The 27,145-nt window shown below is 55.5% G+C and overlaps 1 protein-coding gene across 4 annotated transcripts; it reads right to left on the bottom strand.

Annotated features, from left to right (window-relative positions):
- Nucleotides 1-565: 565 nt before the first annotated feature.
- Nucleotides 566-24,378, bottom strand: CLN8 (CLN8 transmembrane ER and ERGIC protein). 4 transcript variants are annotated; one of them, XR_003521103.2, is made up of 4 exons: nt 19,522-19,579; nt 9,516-10,165; nt 2,057-2,452; nt 566-883 (listed from the first exon to the last, which is right to left on the bottom strand). XR_003521103.2 is itself a non-coding variant. In XM_027600752.2 (3 exons), exons 2-3 carry the CDS (start codon nt 10,056-10,058, stop codon nt 2,129-2,131), a joined length of 867 nt encoding a protein of 288 aa, XP_027456553.1. In that variant the 5' UTR covers nt 10,059-10,165; nt 24,178-24,378; the 3' UTR covers nt 567-2,128. The 4 variants fall into 4 exon arrangements, 3 of the variants coding, with proteins under 3 accessions (XP_027456553.1, XP_027456552.1, XP_027456554.1); XM_027600752.2 differs by lacking the exon at nt 19,522-19,579 and adding an exon at nt 24,178-24,378 and having other exon boundaries at nt 567-2,452; XM_027600751.2 differs by having other exon boundaries at nt 567-2,452.
- Nucleotides 24,379-27,145: the final 2,767 nt, after the last annotated feature.

Genomic DNA, 27,145 nt, shown 5'->3' on the forward strand with positions numbered 1-27,145 from the left:
GAGCCCAGGAAGCGCGTACAATCTGTGGGTCCTGGATCAAAAAGGTTCCAAAAGCCTTTTTCTACACAAACAGGCTTGCTCTTGTGTTCCTCACAGGAAGTCCCTGGTCAGAGGGAGCGCTAACGGGTGTGTGCGGCGGGTGGGGGGCAAGCTCACGTGTACTAGTCAGGTAGCTCTCTCCCTGCACGAGAACCGCCTCTCTGTGAAGATGCACCGTGTCAAGGGTGAACCTGGGGAAGGTCCAAGTCCTCGTATAGGTCAGACAAAAATTCAGCTGAGGCGCCTGGGGGGCTCAGTCAGTGAAGCGTCTGCCTTCGGCTCAGGTCATGATCCCAGGGTCCTGGGATCGGGCCCCACATCAGGGCTCCCTGCTCGGCTGGAAGCCTGCTTCTCCCTCTCCCACTCCCCCTGCTTGTGTTCCCTCTCTCTCTGTCTCTCCATCAAATAAATAAAATCTTTTTTAAAAAATTAAGGTAACTACTTCATACCTTAACCCGAATTTTGAACAGAGACTGATCATCAGTCTGTACCTCCAAGATACACAAGACTTGCACTGATACAAACAGTACTGAGAGACAAGGACTGACATCCTTCTGGGTCCATAAGTTACTTTATTACACTTCTATCCCATCAGAAGACACCAGCCACCTCTGTTCCGGGAGACCGGGCGTGACCGCGGGGCCTCTGGGCAGCAGTCTTCGCGGGGACGCAGAGTGCTGGGCACTGTTGAGATCTAAGTCACTTCTTACAAGGACATAGCGGGTACTGCACATCTTGACCTAAGCAAGACCTGTACGTCAAAACAGCAACACTGAGGACGCAGCACTGTGAGCTCTGTGTCCAGGACGAGCGCAGGCCGGGCGTTTCCACGACCCGTAAACACCTGTTGTTTGCAAACACATCAAAGGGGCTTTTGATAAAAAATAAACTTTTAATTTTAACTGCACGGTCATGGCCAGAATAAAATGTGCACGTGGGTCTCCCCCACAGCCCATGTCGTGAGCTGAAATGACCCCCGCTTTCCTAAAGTTTGCGCTGCAACACTCTGCGGACCTACTCTGTGCCTGTTTTTGCTGCCTGTCAGAAACCCACAGGGCCTCCCTTCCGGGAAGGAGGCGCTGCTGGGGGGACACAGGTCTCTGGTAAAGGCGGACAGGCCACAGTGAGCTATCAGAAGCGGGGCTGCCCGTGTCTTCCAACACGCAAGCCAGGCTGCTGGGACCTCCATCGGGCACGGCGTGGCGAAGGCGACCACCTCAGGAGGCACCGCCAGGCACCCAGCAAGGGCTGCCGTGGAGTGAGCCACGACCGTGGGCCCTGCCGTCCAGCCCCTTGGCGCGCAGGGGAAGGCGACCACTGCTCGGCCCACAGACACGCCAGCCATGGAACAAGGGTCCGGATGGGAAGCCCACTGGCAACGCGGTCTATTCAGAATGGTTCTACAGTCCAGACAAATCCGATTACCAAACATCTCCCGTGTTTTGCCGAGTGAGCCACAGAGTACGAATACATACTGTGTGTTTTCCCACAGATCCCGTGACCTACAAGCCTCATAGGCCCTGCTGTCGCGCACACTCCGGGCAGGCTGGGTCCAGTCCCAGGCGGCGGCTCCTGCCCGTGGTCTCCGCACGCCCTGAATGCAGGTGTGCACGGTGGGCTGCACGCTTCATGCAGGACGCTCTAACGAGGGGCACGAACGGGGCACCCAGCTCGGGGCAGTTCTCTCCAACTAAGCGGGACACCACGACTGGACAGGGCACATGCACGCTGACCATGTGCCCAGAAAGACCATGCTGGCGGCCACAGCGCCACGTCAGGCCCTCCCGGACAGGTGGCCCGGCCTCCACCACCGATCCCCTCCTTGGTGCTGATCAGGGCCCCGCACAGGTAGGCGTGCAGGAACAAACCATAGCAGACAACGGAGTTATGACGGCAAAAATCCACCCCCGGAGGCAAACCAAAGCTCTAAAAACACTTTGTGGCTACGTGGAAATTAACACAAACGACACATTTGGTCCGACTTGGAGACAGTATTGGACTCGGAGCCCCTGTCTACCTGAGCCCGTGCGGAGGACGCCAGCGGAGCCCGGGGCCAGGAGCCGCGCGCTGCAGTCCGGGCCCCCAGTGGCTACTGCCCCTTCTTGGGCAGCACCTGGCTGTTGGCCCCAGCGGGCCGGCTGCTTCTGGGCGCCGGCTGTGCAAAGTTCCAATCCTCCGGATGGAGCAGCTGCTGAGTCTTCTTGTGGGTCCAGTAGGGGTTGAGGATGAGCGTGAGGAGGCTCAGTCCGACGAGGAAGAGCACCAGGTGCGGCAGGTGGAGGCTGCTGAGCAGCCCGTCCCAGTGCCGGAAGCACACCCACCACATGTGGTAGGTCAGCACCATTCGGCAGTGGAACATGTGAACCATCAGCCACTGGTTCAGCTTCCAGAACAGCGAGTCGGACCAGCCAGCCTGTGGACAGAACAGAAGCTGGTCAGTGCACTCTGCACTCAAAGGGTCCACCCAGACCAACACATCCCTGCAGATGCATGCGTACTCTCCCCTCCCTGGGGCTTCTCGGGGGAAGGAGCCACCCACCGACTGAGCACCGCACAGACAGCGGGGCCCCTTCCTCACCAGTCCCTTCTGCTCCTTCTGGCGGTTTCTCCCACGAGCAAAATCCAGTCTTCTCTTCAATCTCACCCCAAAGTTCACAGTTAACCTTGAGCTCACACATACCGACCGATAGATCGAGCTCCCACAGGGCAGCCCTGGGACAAGAATCTCCGAGAGGAGAGACGCTGAGGGTGACACACATTTCCTGCTTGGAGTTTTGGTACTTTTACCCCAGGAGCCCATGGACACAGGCAGAGATGGACTTCCCTTAAAACAACTCTAAATTCACACTAAACTAGTTTCCAAGAGTCATAGCCAAAACTGAACAGAGAACTTGAAGATGGTCCATGAGATCGTGGACACCAAGGTGGGACCTCGCCAGCACCAGGACATCTGGCCCCAGGATAGTCCAGCACCGGGAGAGCCAGCACCACATTCCAGCACCCCTCAGACCTTCCACACGCCAGCCTCTCCAACCTTGTCTCTGCTGAACCGAAGCTACAAAATCTTCCTCAGGAGCTCCATGCCGAGGTGGCCCCCAGGGTGGCGGCGGGGTCCTGCTCTTGCAGAAGGGAACTCTGAGCGGGCAGCAGAATGCGACCTTGGGAAAGGGAGCGGCTCTACTCGAGCTACATCTGCCCAGTCCCGATGGGGACGCAGCAAACCCGCTCCTGAATGTTTTTAAACCAGGAAGGAATCTTAATCTCTCATGGCATAAAAATGTGTCCACACAGCTCTGACACAGGAAAACGAGAATCCATGGAATTGATGACTCAGGAAAAATAAACAGAAAAACAAGGAACTTCCTTGTTGTCTGAAAAACTGAACTTACCCAAAAATAACGTCACAAAAACTCTGCATGGTCTACTACTTTTAGAGCAAACGTATCCGTACATGCTTTTTTCTACTGATAATTCAGTTAGTCTAAGTAACACCCCACAGAAGCACCCTATTTATTCTGGCAGAGTTTGAACACAAGCATGGACGTGAAGCGAGGAGATGGAAGGGCCCACAGAAAGCTCCGTGGAGGCTCTAACAGCACGCTCCCTCTCCGGGCACATGGGTTCTTGGGCCTCCTGCGGGCAGCCTCCCTGGCAGAGTCTGTAGGGATGGACACTGCCCTGCTCACGCAGCACGCCATCTCCAGACCCCGCGGGCAGCTTTGCACAGACTCACCAAGTACTTCGTTTGCTCCAAACCTGTGTTTGGTGCCACTCAAGGTGGACCGTAGCCACATGCTTCCCGTGGGCCCCTGGAGCAATAAACACACAGGAGTGAGAGCCAAGGCACAAACCCGAAACAAGTGTAACAGCTCCACACTAAAGGGGCCTGAGACATGGACGGGGAGAAGCTGAGACCAGATCTGTGTTCATCAGTCCTGACAGCCACATGACAGAAGGATAAAACCAAATACGTCTGCTAACTTTTCTGTAAAATCAGAGGGCGAGGCTACAGTTCTCGGAGGCTCCTGTCTGAAGGAGAAGCCAAGACCGCTGTCAGCCCTCCATCAGCAGGAACCAGGTGCTCCAGCACTCGGGCATGCCCCAGTCTGGTGAGAAACCGTGTGGCCTCTGCCAAGTGGTCCCATCACCAGGCCCAGAGGCGGTGATGGACAGCACTCAGGTTGGCACAGGTGCACTGTTCATGCACCCTCCTCCAACACCCACTGCAGTACCAGGTGCAGCCTGGATGCACACAGGGGGTGGGGACACCCAGTCCCAGCTGCATGGGCTCTGCTCCCTTGTGCGAGCTTCTCTGGACTTGGCCACCCTGTTTCCCAAGGGAACAAAGCACACATCTGCCCTGCACGGCCTCCACCTCTAGAGCTCGGTCTGTCGTCCGTGTTTCCTCCCCAGCCCCCGCCTGCAACTGGCAGAGCGCCCAATTACTACCAATGAGCGCATGCATCTTCTGTGGGGTCGTAGAAGTAGACCACAAGTACACCTTTCTCAAGCACAGAAACACGGGAGGTTTGACGTTTCCAAAGTCAGATCGCTCCTGTGGAAGAGATTAGGCTTCGAGAGTACAAACTGTGGAGACACGGGAGAAGAGCAGAGCACACCTCAACGCCGCCGCCCCCTCACCCCTCCTTTGTGCTTAGCAGCACGGACTCCGTCCCACTTTGCCATTCCCTCCAAAATTCACAGAACAAAGGGCTCTTCCCCATTATTCCCCTCACTGCTAAAAGTGGCCTTCTTAAATTATTAATGTTCAGATCACAAATATGAACTTTTACTCACAGAGTAATTATGTTCGGAAAGCTCGAAGCTTGAGAACTGAGCATTCTTCGGCATAACCCAGGTCACCTGACCACGTGCTCTGAGCAGGGACGGGGACAATGTTGGTGACCGCACGTACAGAGCCACTTTCTGCAGCACAGCGTGGGGAATGTGCACGGAAACTGACAGACCTCATTCACACCCAGGCCAGTCGTTGTGGGTGAATTTTATCCCGAGGTTTGAGTCCTGTGCAATTTGTTTATTAAGTCTAACATTTCAGAATCAGTCAAGAAAGAAGTACTAAGAATAAGCCACTGCACCGGAGGCAGAGCCCGTCTTAAGTTACAGTGATGTCTGCTGTCTTGATGCACATCCTGTGCTATATCTCAACAGATCAGACCTGGTGCTCTGGCAGATTCCTAAATCCGAAGCCCAACTACTTTGGCAGCTTTACTGAAAGCTTAAAAGGATTTCAACACTGTAGGCAGCATTCACTTATCTTTAGTAGTATGTGAACAACACGAAACACTGACCTAAGCTACCTTAATTTGGGGTACAGTTCTGCTGTTGGGGTCTGCTGGCTTGGCAGAGTCAGGGTGTTAAGAAGTGAACACATGGAGATGCCTTTTTCCATCCAGCACAAACGGTACCAGCCAACTGTAGAGGCAGCAGAAAAATCCAAAACCAAGTCTCTCTCCCGTGCCCACCCCCCCGCAGGAGTCTGCCTTCCTCCCGAGGATGCTGAGGACCAGAGGCTGGTGGCCACGCCCGGCCGCAGGCGGTGTAGACACAAGTCTGGAGAAATATACGTGAAGCCATTCAACACTGATCACCACTATGGACTGGAAAGAGACAAGAAGATTTTTTCTTTTTTTCCTTTTTTTATGTAGTTCCAACAAAAAAAATAACAAAAATTCCAGAAAACTAATCATCTGTTTTCTCAAACGTGGGCCTTATGTCCCAGGCATGTCTGTCTTGTAGGTTTGGTGCAGGTCCCTGTTGACAACAGTGGTCCAGCCCATCCATGTGAGCGGGCTGTCCTGTATGGGGAGCAGATGGGACGGGACCACTGGACTGCAGCCCATGTGTCCGGCACAGCCTCCGTCCACGGCCGACCAAGAGGCTGGTGCTGTGCTCACGGCCACAGAACGCAGGCAAGTCTCAGCCCCTGCTCTCCAAATGCGGGAACCCCCCCCTCGGGGAGGGGACACCCACAAGGAGAGAACTGAAAAGCTGCAGGGCGTGAGCAGGACACACTGGTGGCGCCGAGTCACGGCATCTTATCAAAATGACCCACCGCTGGACCAGCAGCCTCCATCATTCAGAGGTCGGCCGGCTTCACTCCTCCACTCCGTTAACGATTTCCAACCTTCCCCCAAATTATCGCTGCCTGAGGACCTCAACCGTCCACAAACCCCGCATTCACGAAGCTCCCGGGCACTGAGCAGCGGCTACAGCTCCCCAGCCGGAGGGCCTGGGTTCACGGGCCAGCCCCAGCCCTCCCCAAGCTGCCTGGCCCGCCTGCTCGCCGCGGCACCTGTCCCCGCACTCAGACGTCCTCCTGCGGCACAAGGCAGGGGCAGCCCCGGGGGACCACGGCAAGGCTACACGCCGGCCCGGTGCTCCGCAGGTGTTTGCTACGTGTGAACGGTCTGCCCCACGGACACCGGTAACTCACTCCGATGTTCCCACACTGTCTACCCCAGGGGACCTGAAGGCACTGATGATTCTTCCTGCTTCTCGATTTTCTCCCGAAGCTTACCACAGCATTACAGAAGTGCTCAGGGCCCTGACCCATTTGTGGTGACTGCATCAGACATTTACGAAACACAAAGCAGTATTTCATGTTTCACATAAACATCCTGTGAACAGTGAGCCATAGAAAATGGCAAGAAATCTGTGCTAAAGAAAGAATTCTCAAGTGTCTCACCTGAACATTTTGCTATCAAAATGACAATCAAGATGGTATCCAGAAAACATACAGCTTCTAAAAATACTGTTTTACAAACAAAAAGGCAACAAATACTACACAAATAGTGATGGTAGGTCCCGACACCTCTGATCGGTAGAAAAACCACCTTATTCAGAAACACAAGCATAAGATGACACGCAAGCTGCGACAGACATGAGAAGACAGCGGAGAGGAAGCCGGACCCACCCTCCCTGCAAACACCCGGATTCAGCACAATGCACACACAAAGCTCCTTTGTGAGAAATCAGAAATCCTGGAGAGGCTCCTGCATGTGGGGGAATGTGAGCTGCCCTCGCCGCAGTGGGGAGGGACCCTCCAGCAGCACAGGGTCAGGAGGAGACCCCAGAAGAGGGAGGAGTTGCTACATGTGTCCAGCACCCCACCCTTGCCGAGGGGCTGGCGGAGGACTGGCCTCGGTCTGGTCAGTCCTGCAGTTCCAACGGGTCAGGCAGAGTCCAGCTGCTGGACCCTGGGGAGAGGAGAGGCGGCGGCTGGGCTGGCAGACCCCGTAGCTTCTGCCCCCCACCCCAGCTCCACACAGAGGGAGCAGACTGCACAGCGGCCAACTTTCCCCCAGGGAGGGACAGAGCCGGCAGAGAGCCCCAGAATCTCTGGCCGGGCTGACCAGTGGGGTTGGGTCCTGCGTGAGGACAGTGTGTGGAGCCTGGAAGAGGTGCTTGCTTTGTCTGATGCACAGGCAGCAACAGCCTCGGGCAAGGGCAGACTCGGGCAAAGGTGTTCCCAAGGTCAATCTCCAAAAGCAGACCCTAAGGGATTGGACTTAAATGATGTATCTGACAGAGAAGGACCCATTAACTGTCACGAAGATGTGAGTCACTGAAGTCATGAGAACGATGCACAAACAAAATGAGAACTTCAACAGAGACAGAAAATATTTAAGAAAAAAAAAAAAGTCCCAAAAGGAAATCAAGGAGCTGAGAACACAGTAAAGGAACTAAAAATTTGACTAGAAAGCTTTGCCAACGTCATCCCCAGTTCACTGCCATTCCTACCAAAATCACAATGGCACTCTTTGCAGAAATAGAAGAAACCATTGTAAAATTCACGGAAAACCACAGAAGACCACAAATAGTCATCTGAGCCCTGAGAAAGAAGAACACACGGAGGCACCACACTTCCTGATTTCAAACTATATTACAGAGCTACTCAAAATGGCACGGCACGGGCGGGAAGGCAGGCACGGAGCCCAGAGGCCAGAAGCAAGTCCACCGCAGACGCTCAACTCCTTGACCACAAAGGGGCCAAGAACCTACAACGGTGAAAGGGCCGTCCCTCTGGGAGGTGGTGCTGGGAAAACTGGGCCACGTTCCTACACCAGACACACAAGTCAGAATGGGTTGAAGGCCCCAAAACTAACAGTCCTGGAAGAAAACATGGGGAAAAAGCTTCACGACTCCAGTCTTGTCAATGATTGCCCAGCTATGACGCCAAGAGCGCAGGCAACAGAGACAAAAATAAACTGGGGCCGCATAAAGCTAAGAACCTTCACAGCAGAGGCGCAAACACACGCCCCACGGTGGGGGGAGGGCGCCTGCAGCCCGCGTGACCAGCGACAGACTACTCTCCAGCGCGGATAAAGAACTACAAGGCACGAGTGGAAACAAAACTCTGATCCGAACATGGCTCAAGGCGGTGAACAGTTTTCGGGAGAAGACACGTACACGGCCCACAGCTGCATGAAAGTGTGTGTGTAAGCTCGATGATCGCCAGGGAGAAGCAAACCAAAACCATATGAGACCGTTGCACATAGGTCACGACGGCGAGAATCAACAACATGCAGGAGACCAGTGTGGGCGAGCACGTGGAGACATGGGGACCCCGACATGGTGTCGCGGGAACGGAGAGGGGGCAGCTACCGTGCAGAACAGCACGGAGGTTTTACCACGTCAGCCAGTCATCCCACTTGTGAACGCTCTTCCCAAATAACCGAAATCAGGATCTCAAAGAGCTGGGAGCACCTCCATGCTCACTGCAGCGCTATTCGCAGCGGCGAAGATGCGCCCGTGACCCAGGTGCCCACCGCGGACCCACGGACACAGACAGCGTGGCACCCACACGCAACACAAAACCCGTCTGCCTGAGAGGAGATTCTGCGGTGGGCCACGTGCGTGAGCCTTGCAGACATGACGCTCGGAGGAGTGAGCCTCCACTTATGTATTTAAGTAGCCGAATTCACAGAACGGTGTGGGGCGGTGGCGGCCCACAGCTGGAGGGAGAGTAGGCTGGAAGCTTCGGCAAGCACGGGGGGCAAACTTGAGGGCTCGGCCGTGCCACACCGTGCCTGGGGTCCGCAGTAACATCCCGTCCACATAAGAACTCCTGAAGCGGGTGGATCTCATGGTAAGTCTTAAAATAACATAAGATGAAATAAAAATTTTAAAAAAGATGTGTGTATACATATATAGTTTATGGATTTTTTTTTTTTTAAAGCATTTGAAAGAAAAATACCATGTTTTCTGGGGCTTACAGTATCCTATCAACTAAGTGCTAAGATCCAGAGAGTCTTGTTTTGCTACGGAGCTAGAAGCCTAAGAGGTTTGCAATTAGGAACACAGAATTCAGCCAGAAGGAGCTCCTCACAGACTCTGCACACCGCGATGTAGTCCAGGGTGACCGCAGAGCTTGGTGCCCGAGGAGCGGGCCCCCCACCAGTGCGGACCAGGGCAGCGGCGGCAGAGGCCCCCCGCATCCCGCCGGAAACACTCACCTTTAAGAGCATCCAGGAAATGCAGGTGAAGGGGGTGCTGACCTCCAGGAGCAGTGTGGTCATCGCCAGATAGTGGCCAGCTTCCAGGTTGACCAAGGAGCCAAGAAAGCCAAGAAAGGCGAAGAGATGGTGGACCATCAAGAATAAGTCAAACGTGCGGAAGAGCGCATTGGACAGGTGAACTGCTACGTTTTCGAAGAAGAAGAATCCAGTTGCCGTGGCGATGTGGAACCAGCACCACTTCTGCTGGCCATGCACCTTGTCGGCTTGCAGCACGGGGTCCACCAGCAGGGCCCACAGGCCCGCAGCCGTGCTCTGAATGCCAAACACGGCGCGCGTGGCCGCCAGGTCCCAGAAGACCTTCTCTCTGGCCACCAGAGAGCGGTACGTGGCATTGAGGGAGGACGACAACTGGTGGCAGACCACGAAGACGCCCAGGTAGAAGACGAAGCCGGCGACCGCCAGTGTGGAGCGGGTCTTCCAGGACGTGTAGTCTAGGTCGAAGATGCTCTCTGCCATGCCTCCATCACTCACAGGAGTCATCCTTCTCGACTGAGCCTGCCACGGGCGTCCCAGGCCCACGTCCCAGCTCTCCAAGAACGCAGAGTCGGTGCGGGTGACTCTGGGGTCTGCATGCACCCGTCTGCCACCTGCAGAAGGACAGACGGGTCACTCCACGTGGACCAGGAAGGAGCAAGCCCACAGCCCCGAATCACCTATCTGCCACCTGCAGAAGGATAGATGGGTGAGTCCGCATGGACCAGGAAGGAGCGAGCCCACAGGCCCGCATGCACCCGTCTGCCACCTGCAGAAAGACAGACGGGTCACTCCGCCTGGACCAGGAAGGAGCGAGCCCACAGCCCCGATGCACCTGTCTGCCACCTGCAGAAGGACAGATGGGTCACTCCGCGTGGACCAGGCAGGAGCGAGCCCAAAGCCCCAATGCACCCATCTGCCACCTGCAGAAAGCACAGACAGGTCACTCCGCGTGGACCAGGAAGGAGCAAGCCCACAGCCCCGATGCACCTGTCTGCCACCTGCAGAAGGACAGATGGGTCACTCCATGTGGACCAGGAAGGAGCGAGCCCACAGCCCCGATGCACCCGTCTGCCACCTGCAGAAGGACAGACGGGTCACTCCGCGTGGACCAGGCAGGAGCGAGCCCACAGCCCCGATGCACCCGTCTGCCACCTGCAGAAGGACAGACGGGTCACTCCGCGTGGACCAGGCAGGAGCGAGCCCACAGCCCCGATGCACCCGTCTGCCACCTGCAGAAGGACAGACGGGTCAATCTGCGTGGACCAGGCAGGAGCGAGCCCACAGCCCCGATGCACCCGTCTGCCACCTGCAGAAGGACAGACGGGTCACTCCGCGTGGACCAGGCAGGAGCGAGCCCACAGCCCCGATGCACCCGTCTGCCACCTGCAGAAGGACAGATGGGTCACTCCGCGTGGACCAGGCAGGAGCGAGCCCACAGTCCCGATGCACCCGTCTGCCACTTGCAGAAGGACAGACGGGTCACTCCGTGTGGACCAGGCAGAAGCGAGCCCACAGCCCCGATGCACCCGTCTCCCACCTGCAGAAGGACAGACGGGTCACTCCGCGTGGACCAGGCAGGAGCGAGCCCACAGCCCCGATGCACCCGTCTGCCACGTGCAGAAGGACAGACGGGTCACTCCGCGTGGACCAGGCAGGAGCGAGCCCACAGCCCCGATGCACCCGTCTGCCACCTGCAGAAGGACAGACGGGTCACTCTGCGTGGACCAGGCAGGAGCGAGCCCACAGTCCCGATGCACCCGTCTGCCACTTGCAGAAGGACAGACGGGTCACTCCGTGTGGACCAGGCAGAAGCGAGCCCACAGCCCCGATGCACCCGTCTCCCACCTGCAGAAGGACAGACGGGTCACTCCGCGTGGACCAGGCAGGAGCGAGCCCACAGCCCCGATGCACCCGTCTGCCACCTGCAGAAGGACAGACGGGTCACTCCGCGTGGACCAGGCAGGAGCGAGCCCACAGCCCCGATGCACCCGTCTGCCACCTGCAGAAAGCACAGACGGGTCACTCCGCGTGGACCAGGAAGGAGCGAGCCCACAGGCCCGCATGCACCTGTCTGCCACCTGCAGAAGGATAGATGGGTGAGTCCGCGTGGACCAGGAAGGAGCGAGCCCACAGGCCCGCATGCACCCGTTTGCCACCTGCAGAAAGACAGACGGGTCACTCCGCGTGGACCAGGCAGGAGCGAGCCCACAGCCCCGATGCACCCGTCTGCCACCTGCAGAAAGCACAGACGGGTCACTCCGCGTGGACCAGGAAGGAGCGAGCCCACAGGCCCGCATGCACCCATCTGCCACCTGCAGAAGGACAGATGGGTCACTCCGCGTGGACCAGGCAGGAGCGAGCCCACAGCCCTGATGCACTCGTCTGCCACCTGCAGAAAGCACAGACAGGTCACTCCGCGTGGACCAGGAAGGAGCAAGCCCACAGCCCCGATGCACCTGTCTGCCACCTGCAGAAGGATAGATGGGTGAGTCCGCGTGGACCAGGAAGGAGCGAGCCCACAGGCCCGCATGCACCCGTCTGCCACCTGCAGAAAGACAGACGGGTCACTCCGCCTGGACCAGGAAGGAGCGAGCCCACAGCCCCGATGCACCTGTCTGCCACCTGCAGAAGGACAGACGGGTCACTCCGCGTGGACCAGGAAGGAGCGAGCGCACAGCCCCGATGCACCTATCTGCCACCTGCAGAAGGACAGACGGGTCACTCTGCATGGACCAGGCAGGAGCAAGCCCACAGGCCCACATGCACCTGTCTGCCACCTGCAGAAGGACAGATGGGTCACTCCGTGTGGACCAGGCAGGAGCGAGCCCACAGCCCCGCTCCAGCAGGACAGACGCACTATGGTAATGAGGATTTCTAAAACCTCTTCACCGTATCTGAAGACACACAGACACCGCAAGAAAACACCCGTTGGCGGTCCAGGACAAGGCCGGGAGAGGAGCCGGGAGCTAGAGGGGAGCAGAGTGGACAGGCCATCTTGGACTCTGCCACGGGGCCACCCGGGAGTCACACTATGTGCACGCTCCACGGGGTAACACGCATTCAGACAATCACACAGCCGTGGGCTCTCACCCGGAAACCGGAGACAGGAACACTGGCCTGATCATGTGCGGTCTGCAGGGCCATGCCCCCCCCTCACCCCCGGTCCCACATGCTGGCTTCGGACCGACTGCGGCCCGGGTCGCACACAGCAATCTCTGCGGTGCGCTGCAGACGCGGTGGTGAGAGCATGAGGATGCTCGTCACCTGTAGCCATCGGGGCCCTTAAAATAACCACAGGAAAACCTAAGTCCCGGTTCCCATCCGTTAACCTGCCAGGCAGCATCAAATCCGCCCTCAGTCCCGTCAGAAGCAAGCAGGGGGACTGGATCGGAGGGGCGAGGCCGCCGTGCGTACCCATCCGCGGACAGCAAGAAGGACAGCGGGAATTACTGCTCCCCGGAGCTCCATGCTAAGCTCCCCCCTGGACCAGAGCATCGTCAGGGCCTTCTCGAGTCTCCAAGTAACTCTACTTCCTACCATGAAAACGATCCCCTGCGCCACAGACACAAAAACATCAACGGAGCACGTCCCCGAGGGCCGTGGGTAGAGCTCATGGCCGCCCTGTTCCCAAAACTTGTGCTCTCCTACAACCAGGGGCTGCCTGTGGACAGAGAAAACATCACGAACACACTTACTATTCAAGAAACAAGTTCAACTGAAATAAGCCAATGACTTTCCTCTGTAACAACATAAAAACAAAAGTTCGTACTTTCATCACCCAGAAATATAAACTATTTCTTCTTTTCACAACCAACCCACTCCTATTCCCATGTAGGTTCGACAAACTTGGAGATCACAGGAAAATGGACTTCAAATCTGATTTGCAGTACATTTAAGAAGTTTCCTGACTCTGCGTTAGAAGATGGTTGTCGTCCGGGTTATTCTAGTTAGCAGGACAGGGTGGACTGTAGTCACCCCTGGAAGAACGTCGTACAGGTCTGCACTCCTGCCCCGTTCAAGTCTGAGCCCTGTGCTCTCAGGACCAGACCCCACCCCGCCCTGCGCCCTGCTCCACGCTCCAGCCCTACTGAGCCTTCCAGTTCCTTTAAACCCACCTGCCTTATTACCTCTGGGCTTCTGCTCCTGCTGGGTCCTCCACCTAAGAGCCCATGCACCTGCCCCACCTGTCAGCCCCTTACCTTTCAGATCTCGGCATCTGTGCCGTTTCTGCAGAAGCCATCTCAGACCAGAGGAAGGGCCACAGACTACACACCCTCTGTCCCCTCCACCGCTGTATCTAGACACACGCTCTGACTACTGCTGGGACCCCTAACCTCACCCAGACCAGCAGCTCTCTGAGGCCAGGGCCACGCCCACCTGTCCACCACTGTGACCCCACGGACAGATACAGTACCTGGCACAGAGGACCCGCTCAAGAAGCACTTGTTGAACATACACACAGAATTCGCAAATTACGCTCACACGGTCAAATTTATGTAAGTTTGGATGTGTTTTGTTTGTAAAACTGCAAACAACAGAGTCTCGAGTCTTCCCAAACAGGCAGGGACGTCTGAAGCTCCCTTATGTCAGACTTTCAGGGAAGGCACCCCCAGGATCAGGGGCTCACCAAGGGGCCCCGGAGGCCTGGCCTGCAGGTTCCCCCTGGGTCCCCTCCTGCCCCCCACACCCCACAGCTTTGCAGGGGCTTGCCGCACATGGCACTTCCTCGGGGAGCAGAGGACTCTCCCTCACATCTGGTGAATGAAGAGCAGGCCTGCAGGGGAATCGGGCTGCCCACAGCACAGCTAAGACTCTCCATCCTTGGGGAGATACCACATCGAGCAGAGCGTCGAGCCACAAGCATTAAACCAGCTGTGAATCTGTGAATATTCAGTGAAAAGCAGCAAAACGGCTCTTCTGCCCAGATGGTTGCCATGACCAGTCAGGACGCAGAACGTACTAGCTCATTTAACCCAAACTACAAAGGAACCATTTCCAATCACTGAACTCTTGGATTTGATAATGGTCCTATAATCAAAGGCCAGTATCACATAAGTGTTTGTTTTCCTATTTCTCAGTGAACATGATCTCTAAAGTAGGCTGGCTCTCTGTCAGTAGGAATCTGATTCTGGGAGGAGAAAAGACGAGACCCACACCCATTCACTCCCTTTCTACCCAGGGCTCTGGGTCTGCCCCAGTGCACGTGCCAGGAGTGCAGGTGTCCAGCCGGCTGCTCCCCTGGGTTCACAGGCATGTTCTCTCTTCCTCACACATCCCAGAACACTTGTGAGTTCATGTGCACACAGACCCAGTTTAACACCAGAGGACAGGCTGGAAAGAGCGCTTGGCTCTGGGTATCTGTGCAGATGTGTGTGTGTTTCTCCCCCTCTATGTTCTGCCATCTTAAAAACCTCCCTGGCTGGGGAGACTGCCCGCCCAGGCCCAGCCTGCTCTTACGAGATAGCAAAGCAGGGAACTAACCGATCAGAGCCTTGCCTCTCCCACCTTCCCTGCACCCAGGAGCAACATTCCTCTGCCTTGATCATCCAGGGCCTGGTGCCACCCCTATTGCCCAAAGCCCACCCAAATTGCTCAAAGTCGCCAGTCCTGAATCATTCGCCCTGTCCTGCCTGCTGTTCCCATGGAAACCCCAACAAAGGCTGTGGCCTAAGGCTTCCCCTGCCTCCTGACCCTAGTGCTTCCCCGGGGGGCCCAGCATGGGGTGGCCTGGCGTGCCTTCCGTCTCTAGGACCCACGACTATAACGGCCTTGGTTTTCCTGAGCCTCTGCTCCGTGCCTCTTGCGGCTGCACCTACTTCATAAAAGCATGCAGAACCATCTGGTTCTGCAGCAAGTCACCTTCTAACCCATCAGGATGGGGGCCATGAGGTTTACAGAGCAACTTCCAGTAAAGATCTCCAGGGTTCGGGAATGAAGCCTCACCGTCAAGCACTTCACAGTGACCAGGAAAAGGTTATCCTACACAAAACTGTAAACTCCGCGAAAATACGGCCTCCTCCCAAGATTTCCTCTTCTACTCTTCCACACGTCAGTCAGGAGATCCGGATTACGGTTCCCATTTTGCCACGATTGCCTCAATATGCTCTTAGCCAAGTCACCTAACTTCTGTGGTGCCCTGGCCTTGAAATGGGAGGGTCCCCGTGACTCTAGGACTCAGGCTCGCTCCACTGGAAATGGCCAGTACAGGTGCTGTTTAGGGAGGTCCGGGTCAGGAGTCAGGGACTCCAGGGTGCCAGGCCCAAAGGAACAAGAACAGTGGGTTCTGATCTTGGTTCCACTACTTCGGAGCTATGAAAACATGTTTCGCAACCATTGTGGGCGCCAGTTTCTGATGAGAATAAAAAAATGCACAGAAATGCAGGATAGTAGGGTAGTGCTAACCAATAGGAGGCACCCATTATGTGCTAGGCACAGGCAACTAGGTCATTTAGGCTTTATGTTTCCAATTTCCGTACCAAGCCCTGGCTCGGCCCCCTTGTTTCAGACCAGATTGGCACCTGTCAGAGACTTTAGAGCTCCCGCCCCTGGTGCACGGAGATCACCAGCAGAGGCTCTGCATTTGGTCGGTTTCTTCCCTACCTATGGAACACGCCCGGGACGGGGCCCACCTCCAGACTCGGCCTTTACTGCCCCGGAGTGATGGCCAGGCTTGGGCACTTTCTATGTGGCCAGGTACCCTAAGGCAGGTACAGAGCCACTGGACTGGCATGATCTCCAGTCCCCACCTGGTTGTAAAAACTGCGGACTCGGAGGTAGAATGGTTTAGTGTCGTCCTTCTTCCAAACCAGGTTAGCATAACCTATATGCCTTAGTGGTTTGACACATGAGCAGATACAATTAAAAAAATTAGATTATCCTGCTGGAGAGAAACCCTGAAAGCAGGCCCCTGTGAGTCCCTCTTTCCTGCTGCCCCTCCTGCCGTCCCTGCTCCCCAGCAAGCAGCATGGAGACAGGCAGGAGCCTGACGCTCCAGGAGGGGAAGGCGCATGTGCACCGTCTGTCCCAGGTGGGTACAGGGCAGGCTCCCGAGCACTTGGGAAGAGGCTGGAGCACAGATCTGTTCCTGGGTCCACATGTTCTGAACCACATGCCTGAGTCCCTACCACCGAGACACTGAGGCAAGGATGGAGGAACAGGGCTCAGCGGCGAGGCCCATGGAAGGTGGCCGCGGGCGGCACAAGCACTTTCCCTGGGTGACAGGGACTGGTTGCAAGGGCTCAGAAATCCAGGAAAAGCCCCGGGCCTTTGAAGTACACCACAGCACAGCCCAGGGGCCGGCTGCCAGGTCTGGGAGCCTCCTGGACCAACTTTTTGAAGACGGTTTCAGATCTAAACACACAACTGCAGACAGGTGAGGCAGACACAGAAACAGACAGCAAGGCCGGAGCTGAGACAGACTGTGCCAACGAGAGAAACAGACAACTCACCCACCACCCCCATTCTCTCCCTGTTCTGATCCCCATCCCTGCTTCAAGCCGGATCTCACGTGCTCCTACACAGCGGCCGACCTGGTGCTTGAGCGAGCCCATGCTGCTCTGGCCTCATCCGGCACTGTGGGTGTCTCGGGTCCACTGAGACCAACAGTACCTCGCAGCTGGGGGCGCTCCGGCGAGGTGAACCGCCAAGCGAGGAAGGCCAGGCCTCGGGTTGCAGGGACCTGCAGGGACCCCGTCGGGGCAGCAAGTCAGCCACCCCTGGAGCCCTGCGGAGGTCCCACCGTGCCTTCCACAGCATCACAGTGCTACCTGAATCCACAAGCCCACAAAATCCACCAGGCCCTATTCTGGAAAGGCGGCGCTGACAGGGTGGGGCGGAGTTCTATTTCTCCTTTTTGTCTTCCATTGGCCCCTCAGCGCAACCACATCCCCCCCCACCCCCCAGCTTCGATGGCACAGGGAACACCAGGGTCACCGCTGTTCCACTGCCCTTCATACGGCCTGCAGTGCAGGGCAGTCACAGCTGGAGGTCACTGCTCCCTCCTGGATACAGCGGGAGGCCCCGCAGCTCACACTCAGCCCTTCCTCCTCATGGAAGGCTCTGGAGCCCAGGCACTACAGGCCTGCATCTCCGTGGTAGAAGAGCTTAGGCCCGGAGGCACTGGCTCCTGGAGGGGCCCGGAGCCCCATCCCTGACTCGCTGTGAGCCTTCATTGTCTCTGGGAAAAATCCATCTATAAACCTCATCTTTCTCTCTTGTATAAGATTTGGTGGTTTAAGCTGATGCATTGCACTGGGCCAGGCGTTTTTTAAAGAATTCCTAAGTGTGAGTTTCAGGGCCATGGTGATCCGGCAGCTGCGTCTCCAGGGATGGGACTCTGCAGGCACCAGGACTCTTGCAGCTCCATCTGACACCCACTGATGAATTCATGGGGTGCTAGATTGCTAAAATACCAGTATTTTTGTATTTGACTGCAATAACTGATCCAAAACTTGGAAATGAAGTCAAAAAGATGAAGAAAGGTGGCGTGCTTTTCAGGTCCTGCTGGATTACTGGCTAACAATCATCTGAGGATCATCTGACTGTGGGAGACAAGTGTCACTGTTTCCCAGGGACTGGCCCTGTCAGTCAGTGAAGTGACAGGCTGGACTATGACACCAGTAAAGGGCTGTGATTCTCCTCTCAGCCCAGGGAGAAAGATAATGGAAGGTTGTGGTTTCATTGCACCAGAGGTACCCACCAGCGCCCCGCTGAACCCTACAAGCCTATCTGTGCATTCCTTTCATTCACTGGTTTTGAAGGGCTTTGTCTTCCTGCTGGGTCGACCATCCATGAGATCAAAGTAACCTGACAAGGGTTCCCCGTTGGTGTGAGAAGTATGTTTGTAACGTTTTCAGAATTATGCTTTGGCAGTGTGTAAAAATATTTCACCCCCCCCCCAAAAAAAGACTCAATGAGCAAAATTTAGGAAATATAAACAAGCATAAAAATACAAAAATAAAACTCTGTAATCCCCTAAGGCAGCTCCAGGGAGCACTATTGCTTTGGGTTCAATCATTTTGCTCAATATAAACTCTTATTTTTTCCCATAAAAAGGGATCAGGTATACACACACTGCCTCGCACCTGCTTCTTTCCTCTCCACAATACAGGACTCCGGCGCAGAATGTCTCCTCATGGCACTGAGACCCTCCCCCTCCCAGGGATGTTCTGCTACATCCAACACCCCATTAGGTTTCCCCCTTTCTCACGGTCTCAACTGCTCTGCAGAGAACTTTCTGGAGGCTCCAGAGAGAACCCACCTCGTGTTCAGCTCGTTTTTTAGGGATAGGAGGTGCTCAGTGAGAACGTGCACAGCAAGTAGGGCCTGAAGGTGCTGGAGGAAGGCTCACAGCTGAGGCCCCACTCCTTTCGACCCCCAGGGCTGACCTGCACAGAGCTCCCCTAGAAGCGGGGTGGCTCCCCCGCAAAGAGCTGACCTGCACAGAGCTCCCCTGAATGCGCGGATGCTCCCCTGCACAAAGCTGACCTGCACAGAGCTCCTCTAGAGGCGGGGTGGCTCCCCCGCACAGAGCTGACCTGCACAGGGCTCCCCTGAATGCGGGGATGCTCCCCTGCACAAAGCTGACCTGCACAGAGCTCCCCTAGAGGCGGGGTGGCTCCCCCGCACAGAGCTGACCTGCACAGGGCTCCCCTGAATGCGGGGATGCTCCCCTGCGCAAAGCTGACCTGTACAGGGCTCCCCTGAATGCGGGGATGCTCCCTGCACAGGACTCCCCTAGAACGCGGGGCTTCTCCCCTGCACAGGGCTGACTTGCACGCGCGGCGTCCCCGCCTCCCACGCCAAGCCGGGGCCTGGCTCGGGCCGCGCGCGCTCACACTGCGCTGCACCGAAGGGGAGCGCGGGCCGGGCCCCAGCGGAGGGAAAGACCGCCCCGCCCGCTCCGCCCCGCCGCCCTCGGCCGCTCGGCCCCGCGCCCACCCGCCGCGTACCGCCCTCTTGCACTCACCGCGAGGCCGCCGTCACGACCCCGCCGCGAACGCGACCACGCATGCGCACCCCCGCTGGGCGGGGCCTAGAGCGCGGCCGGGTGGAACCACGCGCGCGGGAGCGGCGGGGGGGGGAGGGGGCGGGAGCGGACCGGACGGAACCACGGGCGCGGGAGGGGGGCGCGCAGACCGGACGGAACCATGGGCGCGGGGGGCGGCCCGGGGGAAGTTCGCGGACTGGACGTGCGGCCCCTGCCCCGCTTCCCGGCCCTCTCCGAAGTGCGCTGATCCCCGATGCCCTCGTTACGCTGACCCGTGGAGAGCCAAGGCTGTACAGGGAAGGGGGCGTCTGAGCAGACCCCACGGAGCCCCCACTGAGACCCTAGAAGGCCCCACTGGGACCCCCACGGGACCCCCATTGAGACTCTGGAAACCCAGGGGTGCAGCCTGGGAGGGGGAGGCTGCAGCTGGAGGTGACAGCCCCAGCCCCACCCTGTGACAGTGGTGACTCAGCAAAGTTGAACCTGTAAAAATAAGTTGAGGCCACCCCAGGGTCACAGAGGCTTGGAAATGTGGAGCACTCAAGTCCAGTTTCACTTCCCAAACCACCCTGTGGTGTTTGCAAGTGATGGAACTTCTCTCAACCCTAGTCTCCTCTGCAAAGTCAGTAAAACCTGCCCCACTCAGGTCCTGGCTGTCAGTCCTCTACTGAGTGTGATTTCCGGAACAAGCTCCCTGAAAACGCTAAGTCTGGAGAGACAGCCTTAACTTCGTCTCCTGGGGAGTTCCCTTCCCTCTACATCTCCCCAGGACCCCAGAAAAAAGAGGTTAAGTTGTTTATACTGGCTCAGGGTTTCCAAAGCCCTTCAGGGTGGCCGGTCTCATAGGTCACCTCACGTCTCCTGGCCCTCCGAGTCTGCACCTGTGAAACGGAAAATAGGACGGTGTCCACGCAGAACACGGCCCGGAGAGTTAGATGTTAGGAGAGGATCAGCAGCATGCATTACAGTAGCGTTCGGTGCCCGCTACTTAATAATACAAAGTAATTGTGAGACGATGTGTGGAAACAGCTTTCTGAACCGGGACCTGGGTGTAAAATCTAGGTGTCCTTGTGTCCACCTTCCAGGTAAGGAAGCCTGTAGAATGGAAGACTTCTAGGGGAAAGGCAAAGTTTGCGGGCCTTGCCTGTGGCCCCAGTTTCTCCCACAGTCTGCTGTTCAAGGACCAGCCCCCCAGAAGACGGAGTCGGGGGGCTTCGAATTGAGGGTTTTGTTTTTGAGCATAGATGGCCAGGCTTCAGAGAACCAGGAGCAGCCTTGCCTTGCAGAAAACACCTGACTTTGCAGTGAGGCAGACCTGGGCACCAGAACCACCAGCTTTGAGAAGTTGGTGTGCACCCTCTGAACCTCCAAGCCGTGACCTCCACTGGGAAATGTGGCCGCAGCTGGTGGGTGCTCTGGGGTCTCCCCGGAGCGCTGACCCATCGGGGTGCAGGTGCTCCCTGTCAGCACACAGCAAGGTCCTTGCCCTGAAAACCCCCGACTGAAGCCTTTTCTTTCTTTACTGACTTAACCCTGCTGGACATTTTGTATTTTTATATGCTTATCTTAGTTCTTTGTTATTTTCTGTGTCTTCTGACTAAAATGTGACCTGCATGAAGGGGGACTTGGTCCTGTCCCCCCTGTTATCCCCAGCATTTAGGGAAGTGTCTGGAACAAGGATGGTGGTGCCTTTGTGCTCTGCTGTCTTTAAAGCATAGTGGTGCGTCAGTCATTTAAAAAAGAGACGCGGGGCGCCTGGGTGGCTCAGTCAGTTGAGCGTCTAGCTCAGGTCATGATCTCAGGGGCCTGGGATTGAGCCCTGCATTGGGCTCCCTGCTTGATGACGGGGAGCCTGCTTCTCCCTCTGCTGCTTCTCCCCCTGCTTGTGCACGCGCGCTCTCTCTCTCTGACAAATAAATAAATAAAATCTTAAAAAAAATAAAATAAAACAGATGCCGGTATACCTGTTAATAAATAACCAGGTAGAACTGAGAGATGGAATGAAACTGATCGAAATGCAGCCTGATTTCTGCACATGCAGGACCCACGGGACTCTCCTACCGCAGGGGGGCCTCTTTTGTGTTCAGCCGGGTCCCTCGCCTCCTCCCTCCTACGGACACAACAAATGTACTGTTGAGGTGCCCTGGCAAGTGCTTTCCGGAAATGGTTCATTCCGGCTTTCCGTGGGTCTGGCACATTCTCAGTTGCTTGTAGGCGGACTTGCATATTTACTAGGTAAGAAAACCAAGGCTCAGTGTGGGTAAGGCCAAGGAACTTGTCTAACTACCCTCAGCTGCAAAACAAGAAAGTTGAGTTTTGAAATAGGAGGCCATGAGGTATTTGAAGGCAATCGAAATGGCTTCTTTAAAGGAGGTGGGATGGACAGTTTTAATGTTCCCTTTCCTTTTGGATCATTTAAGCAATACACACGTGATTAAGGAAAAGACAGATTTTTAAATGACATTAGCAGAGGGCTGCTGAGATCTCTCCCCTTCTGCCTGTTTGTCAGAAGCAGGTGGGATGGCCGAGTTCTCACAGGGAGAGCGGGGAGAAGTTTCCTGCTTTAGATCCAAGAGCTTTTCACCAGAGAGCACAGTTAGCTGTGCAGGAGACATATTCCAAACAGTATTTTAAAGTGTCGGACCCCAGCTCTTGATCTGCAGACAACGGATCACAAACAACACACGAATCTCTGGACATCTGCCCTTCCAATGATTAGGTGCTCAGCCCAGCTGTCATGACGACGCTCCTGGATGGGCTCTCCTGGGGCTCCTCTAACCTCCAAGGCTCGGGCCTAGGGCTCTGCCTTGCATGGTCAGTCCAGCTCAGCATCCCCCAGCCTGGATGCTGTCACCCTGGCCTGCTTTAGCAAGAATGCTGTTGGGCTGGTCCAGCAAGAAAGGTCGACCCTTGATGTTGCCCATCCTCCAGCACCTGGACACACACCCGCTCGCCGCCCTCTCCCCCCCTGCAAAGCCCACTGCAGGGGCACCATACCTTTGGTGGTAGTTTCCCAAATAAAATCCATGTCTGCATTCTTTAACAAGTGGCATGGATAATATTTTCTTCCAATAAGTATGGCAAAATGAAAGCATTTTAGATAGAAAACATTTGTCCAAGAAAAATGCATTTTTTTGGAATCATTCCTGCTTTAAATGAGTATTCATTGTGTCTACCTCTTTTTTCTGAGCATATTTTGAACCACAAACCATGGCGCCTATGGCTCATGTCCAAGATTTTCAGAGGGCTCTGAACTTGGGTCCCTTTACTTCCACTGGTGGTGTGACCTTGGAAGGTTTGAGTAACCTCTCTGAGCCACAGACATAAAAAGCTGAGATTGGTCTCAAGTCTCTTGGAGCATCAGGGCTTCTGAGGAGTGTCTGTCGGCTAAACCAGGGCAGGACTCTCTCCGTGGAAAACGATGACCTTCAAGCTAAGGGCTGTAATTATCTTGGCACACAAAGAATCCTTAAGTCTCGGTTGGCCAAACATACGACCATAACAACCAGCATTAAAAAAAAAAATGCCTTGATAAAGATTGTTTGTTCAAGGGCCAGGAAGCCAGCCTGTTCTCAAGGGCCTGTCCAAGCAGAGCATGGTCCAGCCCACCCCTCCTGGGGGGACATCTGGGAAGGTGGACACCTTCGGTTTTCACAGTGGGTGGGGTGGGGGTGCGGTGCTTTGGGTACATGGTGTGGGGGCCGGAGGTGCTGCTACCATCCCACACGCACAGATCAGCGCCCACAACAAAGGAACATGGAGTGCAATAGTGTGGAGACTCAGACCCTGGTGCAGCTGAAGGAACCGCCTCCAATTACAAGCTCAATCATGCCGCAGAGAGGCTGCCTCCCTGCCCCCACCAAGCCGGTCAGGCCGGTTCCCACCCCTGGACTGGCCCCAGAAGGTACTCAGTGACCTGGAGAATGTAGTGAGCTTTGAGAAATGTTTAACTCCTATCTGCAGAGAGATAGAAGCCCTTGGATTTTTTAACCTCAGATGCTAGTTTAGGAACAAACTTACAGGCTCAGAACTTGCCCTCTCTCCCCCCAACACCAAGTGTAATGCTATATAGAAATCAAATACAGGGGACGCCCAAGTGGCGCAGTCGGTTGAGCATCACCTGACTCTTGATTTCAGCTCAAGTCATGCTTGCAGGGTCGGGAGATCGAGCCCTGCGTCAGCTCCGCACTCGGTGTGGAGTCTGCTGGAGATTCTGGGCCTCTGTCCCGCCCGTGTTCCTGCTCACTCTCTTTCAGATAAATAAATAAATCTTAAGAAAAAAAAAAAGAAATCAAGTATAGAGGCATATGAAAGAAAATAGACATTCAGTGTGTTTAAAAAGGTGGGTAGAGGGGCACCTGGGTGGCTCAGTCGTTAAGCCTTCGGCTCAGGTCATGATCCCAGGGTCCTGGGATCGAGCCCCGCATCGGGCTCCCTGCTCCGCGGGAAGCCTGCTTCTCCCTCTCCCACTCCCCCTGCTTGTGTTCCCTCTCTCACTGTGTCTCTCTGTCAAATAAATATATAAAATCTTAAAAAAAAAAAAAAGGGTGGGTAGAATGTTACGAGGTCGGCAAATCCAGAAAGTAGCCCACCAAGGGGGCTGGTTTGCGAACTTGCCTGACCAGGAGAACTTACCTGAGTTTTCTTTCCGATCTCGCTCCCGGGCAACTGCACAGAATTCAGTTGGAGAGGCAGGAGGGACAGCTGGCCAGAAACCACCAGCAGCCGTCAGGAAGCACACCTCCGACTCCTGTTTCCCCTACTCCTTGAAAGGAACTAAATCAAGGCCAAGGTGAGGGAGCGGGGCTCCAGGTCCAAGCCGACCTCCTGCTGGCTCCTCAGGATGCTGACTACTCACTGGACCGAGGCAGAGCCTCCTCTGACTGTCCTATGACCTGGCAGGCACGGCGCACGACAAACCAGGCCTGAGTCACTGAACAAGAGGGTGGAACAGGACATCTGTAGGATGCCCGTCCTCACGCCCTTGGGAGGCCGGCAGGCAAACAGCTTGCTGCAGAGAGCCTGCCAGTCAGACAGTCCGGGTGAGGATCTGACCTGAGGGGCTCCCTTACCAGCTGCACCCCCGCCCCCACAACGCTGACGTGCCGCTCCCCCCATGCTGGTCTGCAGGTGGGGGCTGCATCTCTGGATCACAGGTGCAAATGGGGTTGCTTTATTTTGGCGCACCTGCAAGGAGGCCGTCTGCTCATTTCTACCAATAAGTATTTCCCATGAAAGTCAATTAGTTCTGACTTCCAGCCATCTAGGAGCAAATTCTTGTTAGTACACAATTAACTTAAAGAAAATAAAGCGGTTTGTGCTTGTGTTTACAAACACCAAGACAAGAGAGGTTAACCTCGGGGTAGTTGCTCTGCGGTGGAAAACAATGCTTCCCATGCATACAATGCTTTGTTCTAAAGCAGGTTTCATAAACATTTTATTCAAGTATGTGCTCAAAGAATATTAATTGAAGTAAATACGTAAACATGACTGTTTCTGTTAACCTTGACACATTCCAAAAGGGGCAGAGATACTGCTCTAAAATAGAATGTGTTCTCAAGTGAGAAAATAAACCTCCATTTAAATCATTGTGTGTTATGTTTGTGTCTTGATCCTGTGTTTTACTTTCTATGTTTTGTGATGCCTTGGTATGTCAGGGCCTCGCTGACTCCCAGGGGAGCAGACCACAGCCCCACCCACACAGCCACCTGCTTTATGCGGCTCTAACCCGCCACGCTCATTGCTCCGGGGCCAGGCCTCAGACAACCAGGGGCAGCCCCGACACCCAGAACCACCGAAATTATTCAAACTTGCCAGTCCCTCGTGGGCTCGGCCTGTTCCCCTTGCCTGCTCATTCTTCCCCATGAAAACCACAGACAGGGCTTTTCCCCACACTCTGCGCTCACACCTCCAGCCCCGCACTGACCTGGTGCTTCCGGGAGGCCCCGTGGGGCCCGGGGGTGGGGGAGAGGGGGCCTCCTGTGTCTAGAAAGCTGCTACTATAAGTTCCTTCCTTCAGGACCGTCATTCCTGGGACCGCGCGTCTCACCTGCTCAGAGCCAGTCCAGGGTATATTTTAAAAACAGTTTGGTCAACTTTATACCAACATTTTCAGAAGAATGAATCACTCTTTCACTCCTGTTAAAAACTAACAAATGAAAAAACTAAGACTGAAAACTGTGTAAGAACAAAACCAAGCTAGCGGCAGCAAGAACAGAGCACTCTGAATTACAAGGTGTCTGTGTGAAAGTCTTATGTGCCTCAGAAGGTGTGGAGAAAGGCAGGTCTGCTCCCTCCAGGCGGTAGCCCTGCCGCAAAGCCAAAAGGCAGGATGTTTTGTGGGGCGCATGTTATTCTAAGATGGACAATAACAAAAAAAAAAAAAAAAAAGATGGACAATAACATTCCAGGTCAGACATCTCCCCAGGGAAGGGGAAGACAGCAGCCGTCCCGACAGGAAGGAGTGCCCGCCTCGTCCCTCCCCTGCCCTGTGCCCTCCCGGTGTGCCTGACCTGAAGCCAGTCGCAGGCCAACTGGGTCTCCATCAGAGGGGACTGCACCGGTGGCCTCTCTGAAGTGTTGGGGGGCCTGCCTGCATTCCAGACAGTCTTCAGAGTGGACGGCCTTCAGAAGGAGCCCGCACCAGAGAGCCGGGGGGGACCCGGGCCGCTCAACCGTGAAGGTGGGGCAAGTCTCCCCCATTATGGCCTCCCCGGGGTTCAGAGCCTGTGACAGACCCTTTATCTGACTGAGGGGACTGGTCTCTGTTCAGTACTTCCCAGCAAGAAGGACGAGCCCGCATTCAAGGCCCAAACCTAGGACAGGCTCTTCCATGAGGAAAGGGGCAAAGCTTTTGTTCAGAACAAGCACTTTCAGGGAGTTTGTTTGTTTTCCTGCCGACATGACTCTGCCATCAGCACTGTCCGAAGGGACCTGGTCAACACGGGCCTGCGCTCCCAGCAGGGCTCCTGACGCAGGAATGACTGCCTTCCTTTTTCCTTCTTCCTTCCTTCCTTCCTTCCTTCCTTCCTTCCTTCCTTCCTTCCTTCTTCCTTCCTTCTTCCTTCCTTCCTTCCCTCCTTCCTTCCTTCTTCCTTCTTTCCTTCCTTCTTCCTTCCTTCCTTTCTTCCTTCCTTCTTTCCTTCCTTCCTTCCTTCCTTCCTTCCTCTTCCTTCCTTCTTCCTTCTTCCTTCCTTCCTTCCTTCTTCCTTCCTTCCTTCCTTCCTTTCTTCCTTCCTTCTTCCTTCCTTCCTTCTTCCTTCCTTCCTTCTTCCTTCCTTCCTTCCTTCTTCCTTCCTTCCTTCTTCCTTCCTTCTTCCTTCCTTCCTTTCTTCCTCTTCCTTCCTTCCTTCTTCCTTCCTTCTTCCTTCTTCCTTCCTTCCTTCTTCCTTCCTTCCTTTCTTCCTTCCTTCTTCCTTCCTTCCTTCCTTCCTTCCTTCCTTCTTCCTTCCTTCCTTCCTTCTTCCTTCCTTCCTTCTTCCTTCCTTCCTTCCTTCTTCCTTCCTTCTTCCTTCCTTCCTTCTTCCTTCCTTCCTCTTCCTTCCTTCCTTCTTCCTTCCTTCCTTCCTTTTCCTTTCTTCCTTCCTTTTTCTCTTTCTTTCTT

Source organism: Zalophus californianus, chromosome 2 (assembly GCF_009762305.2).
Source record: "Zalophus californianus isolate mZalCal1 chromosome 2, mZalCal1.pri.v2, whole genome shotgun sequence".
Lineage (NCBI taxonomy): Eukaryota > Metazoa > Chordata > Mammalia > Carnivora > Otariidae > Zalophus > Zalophus californianus.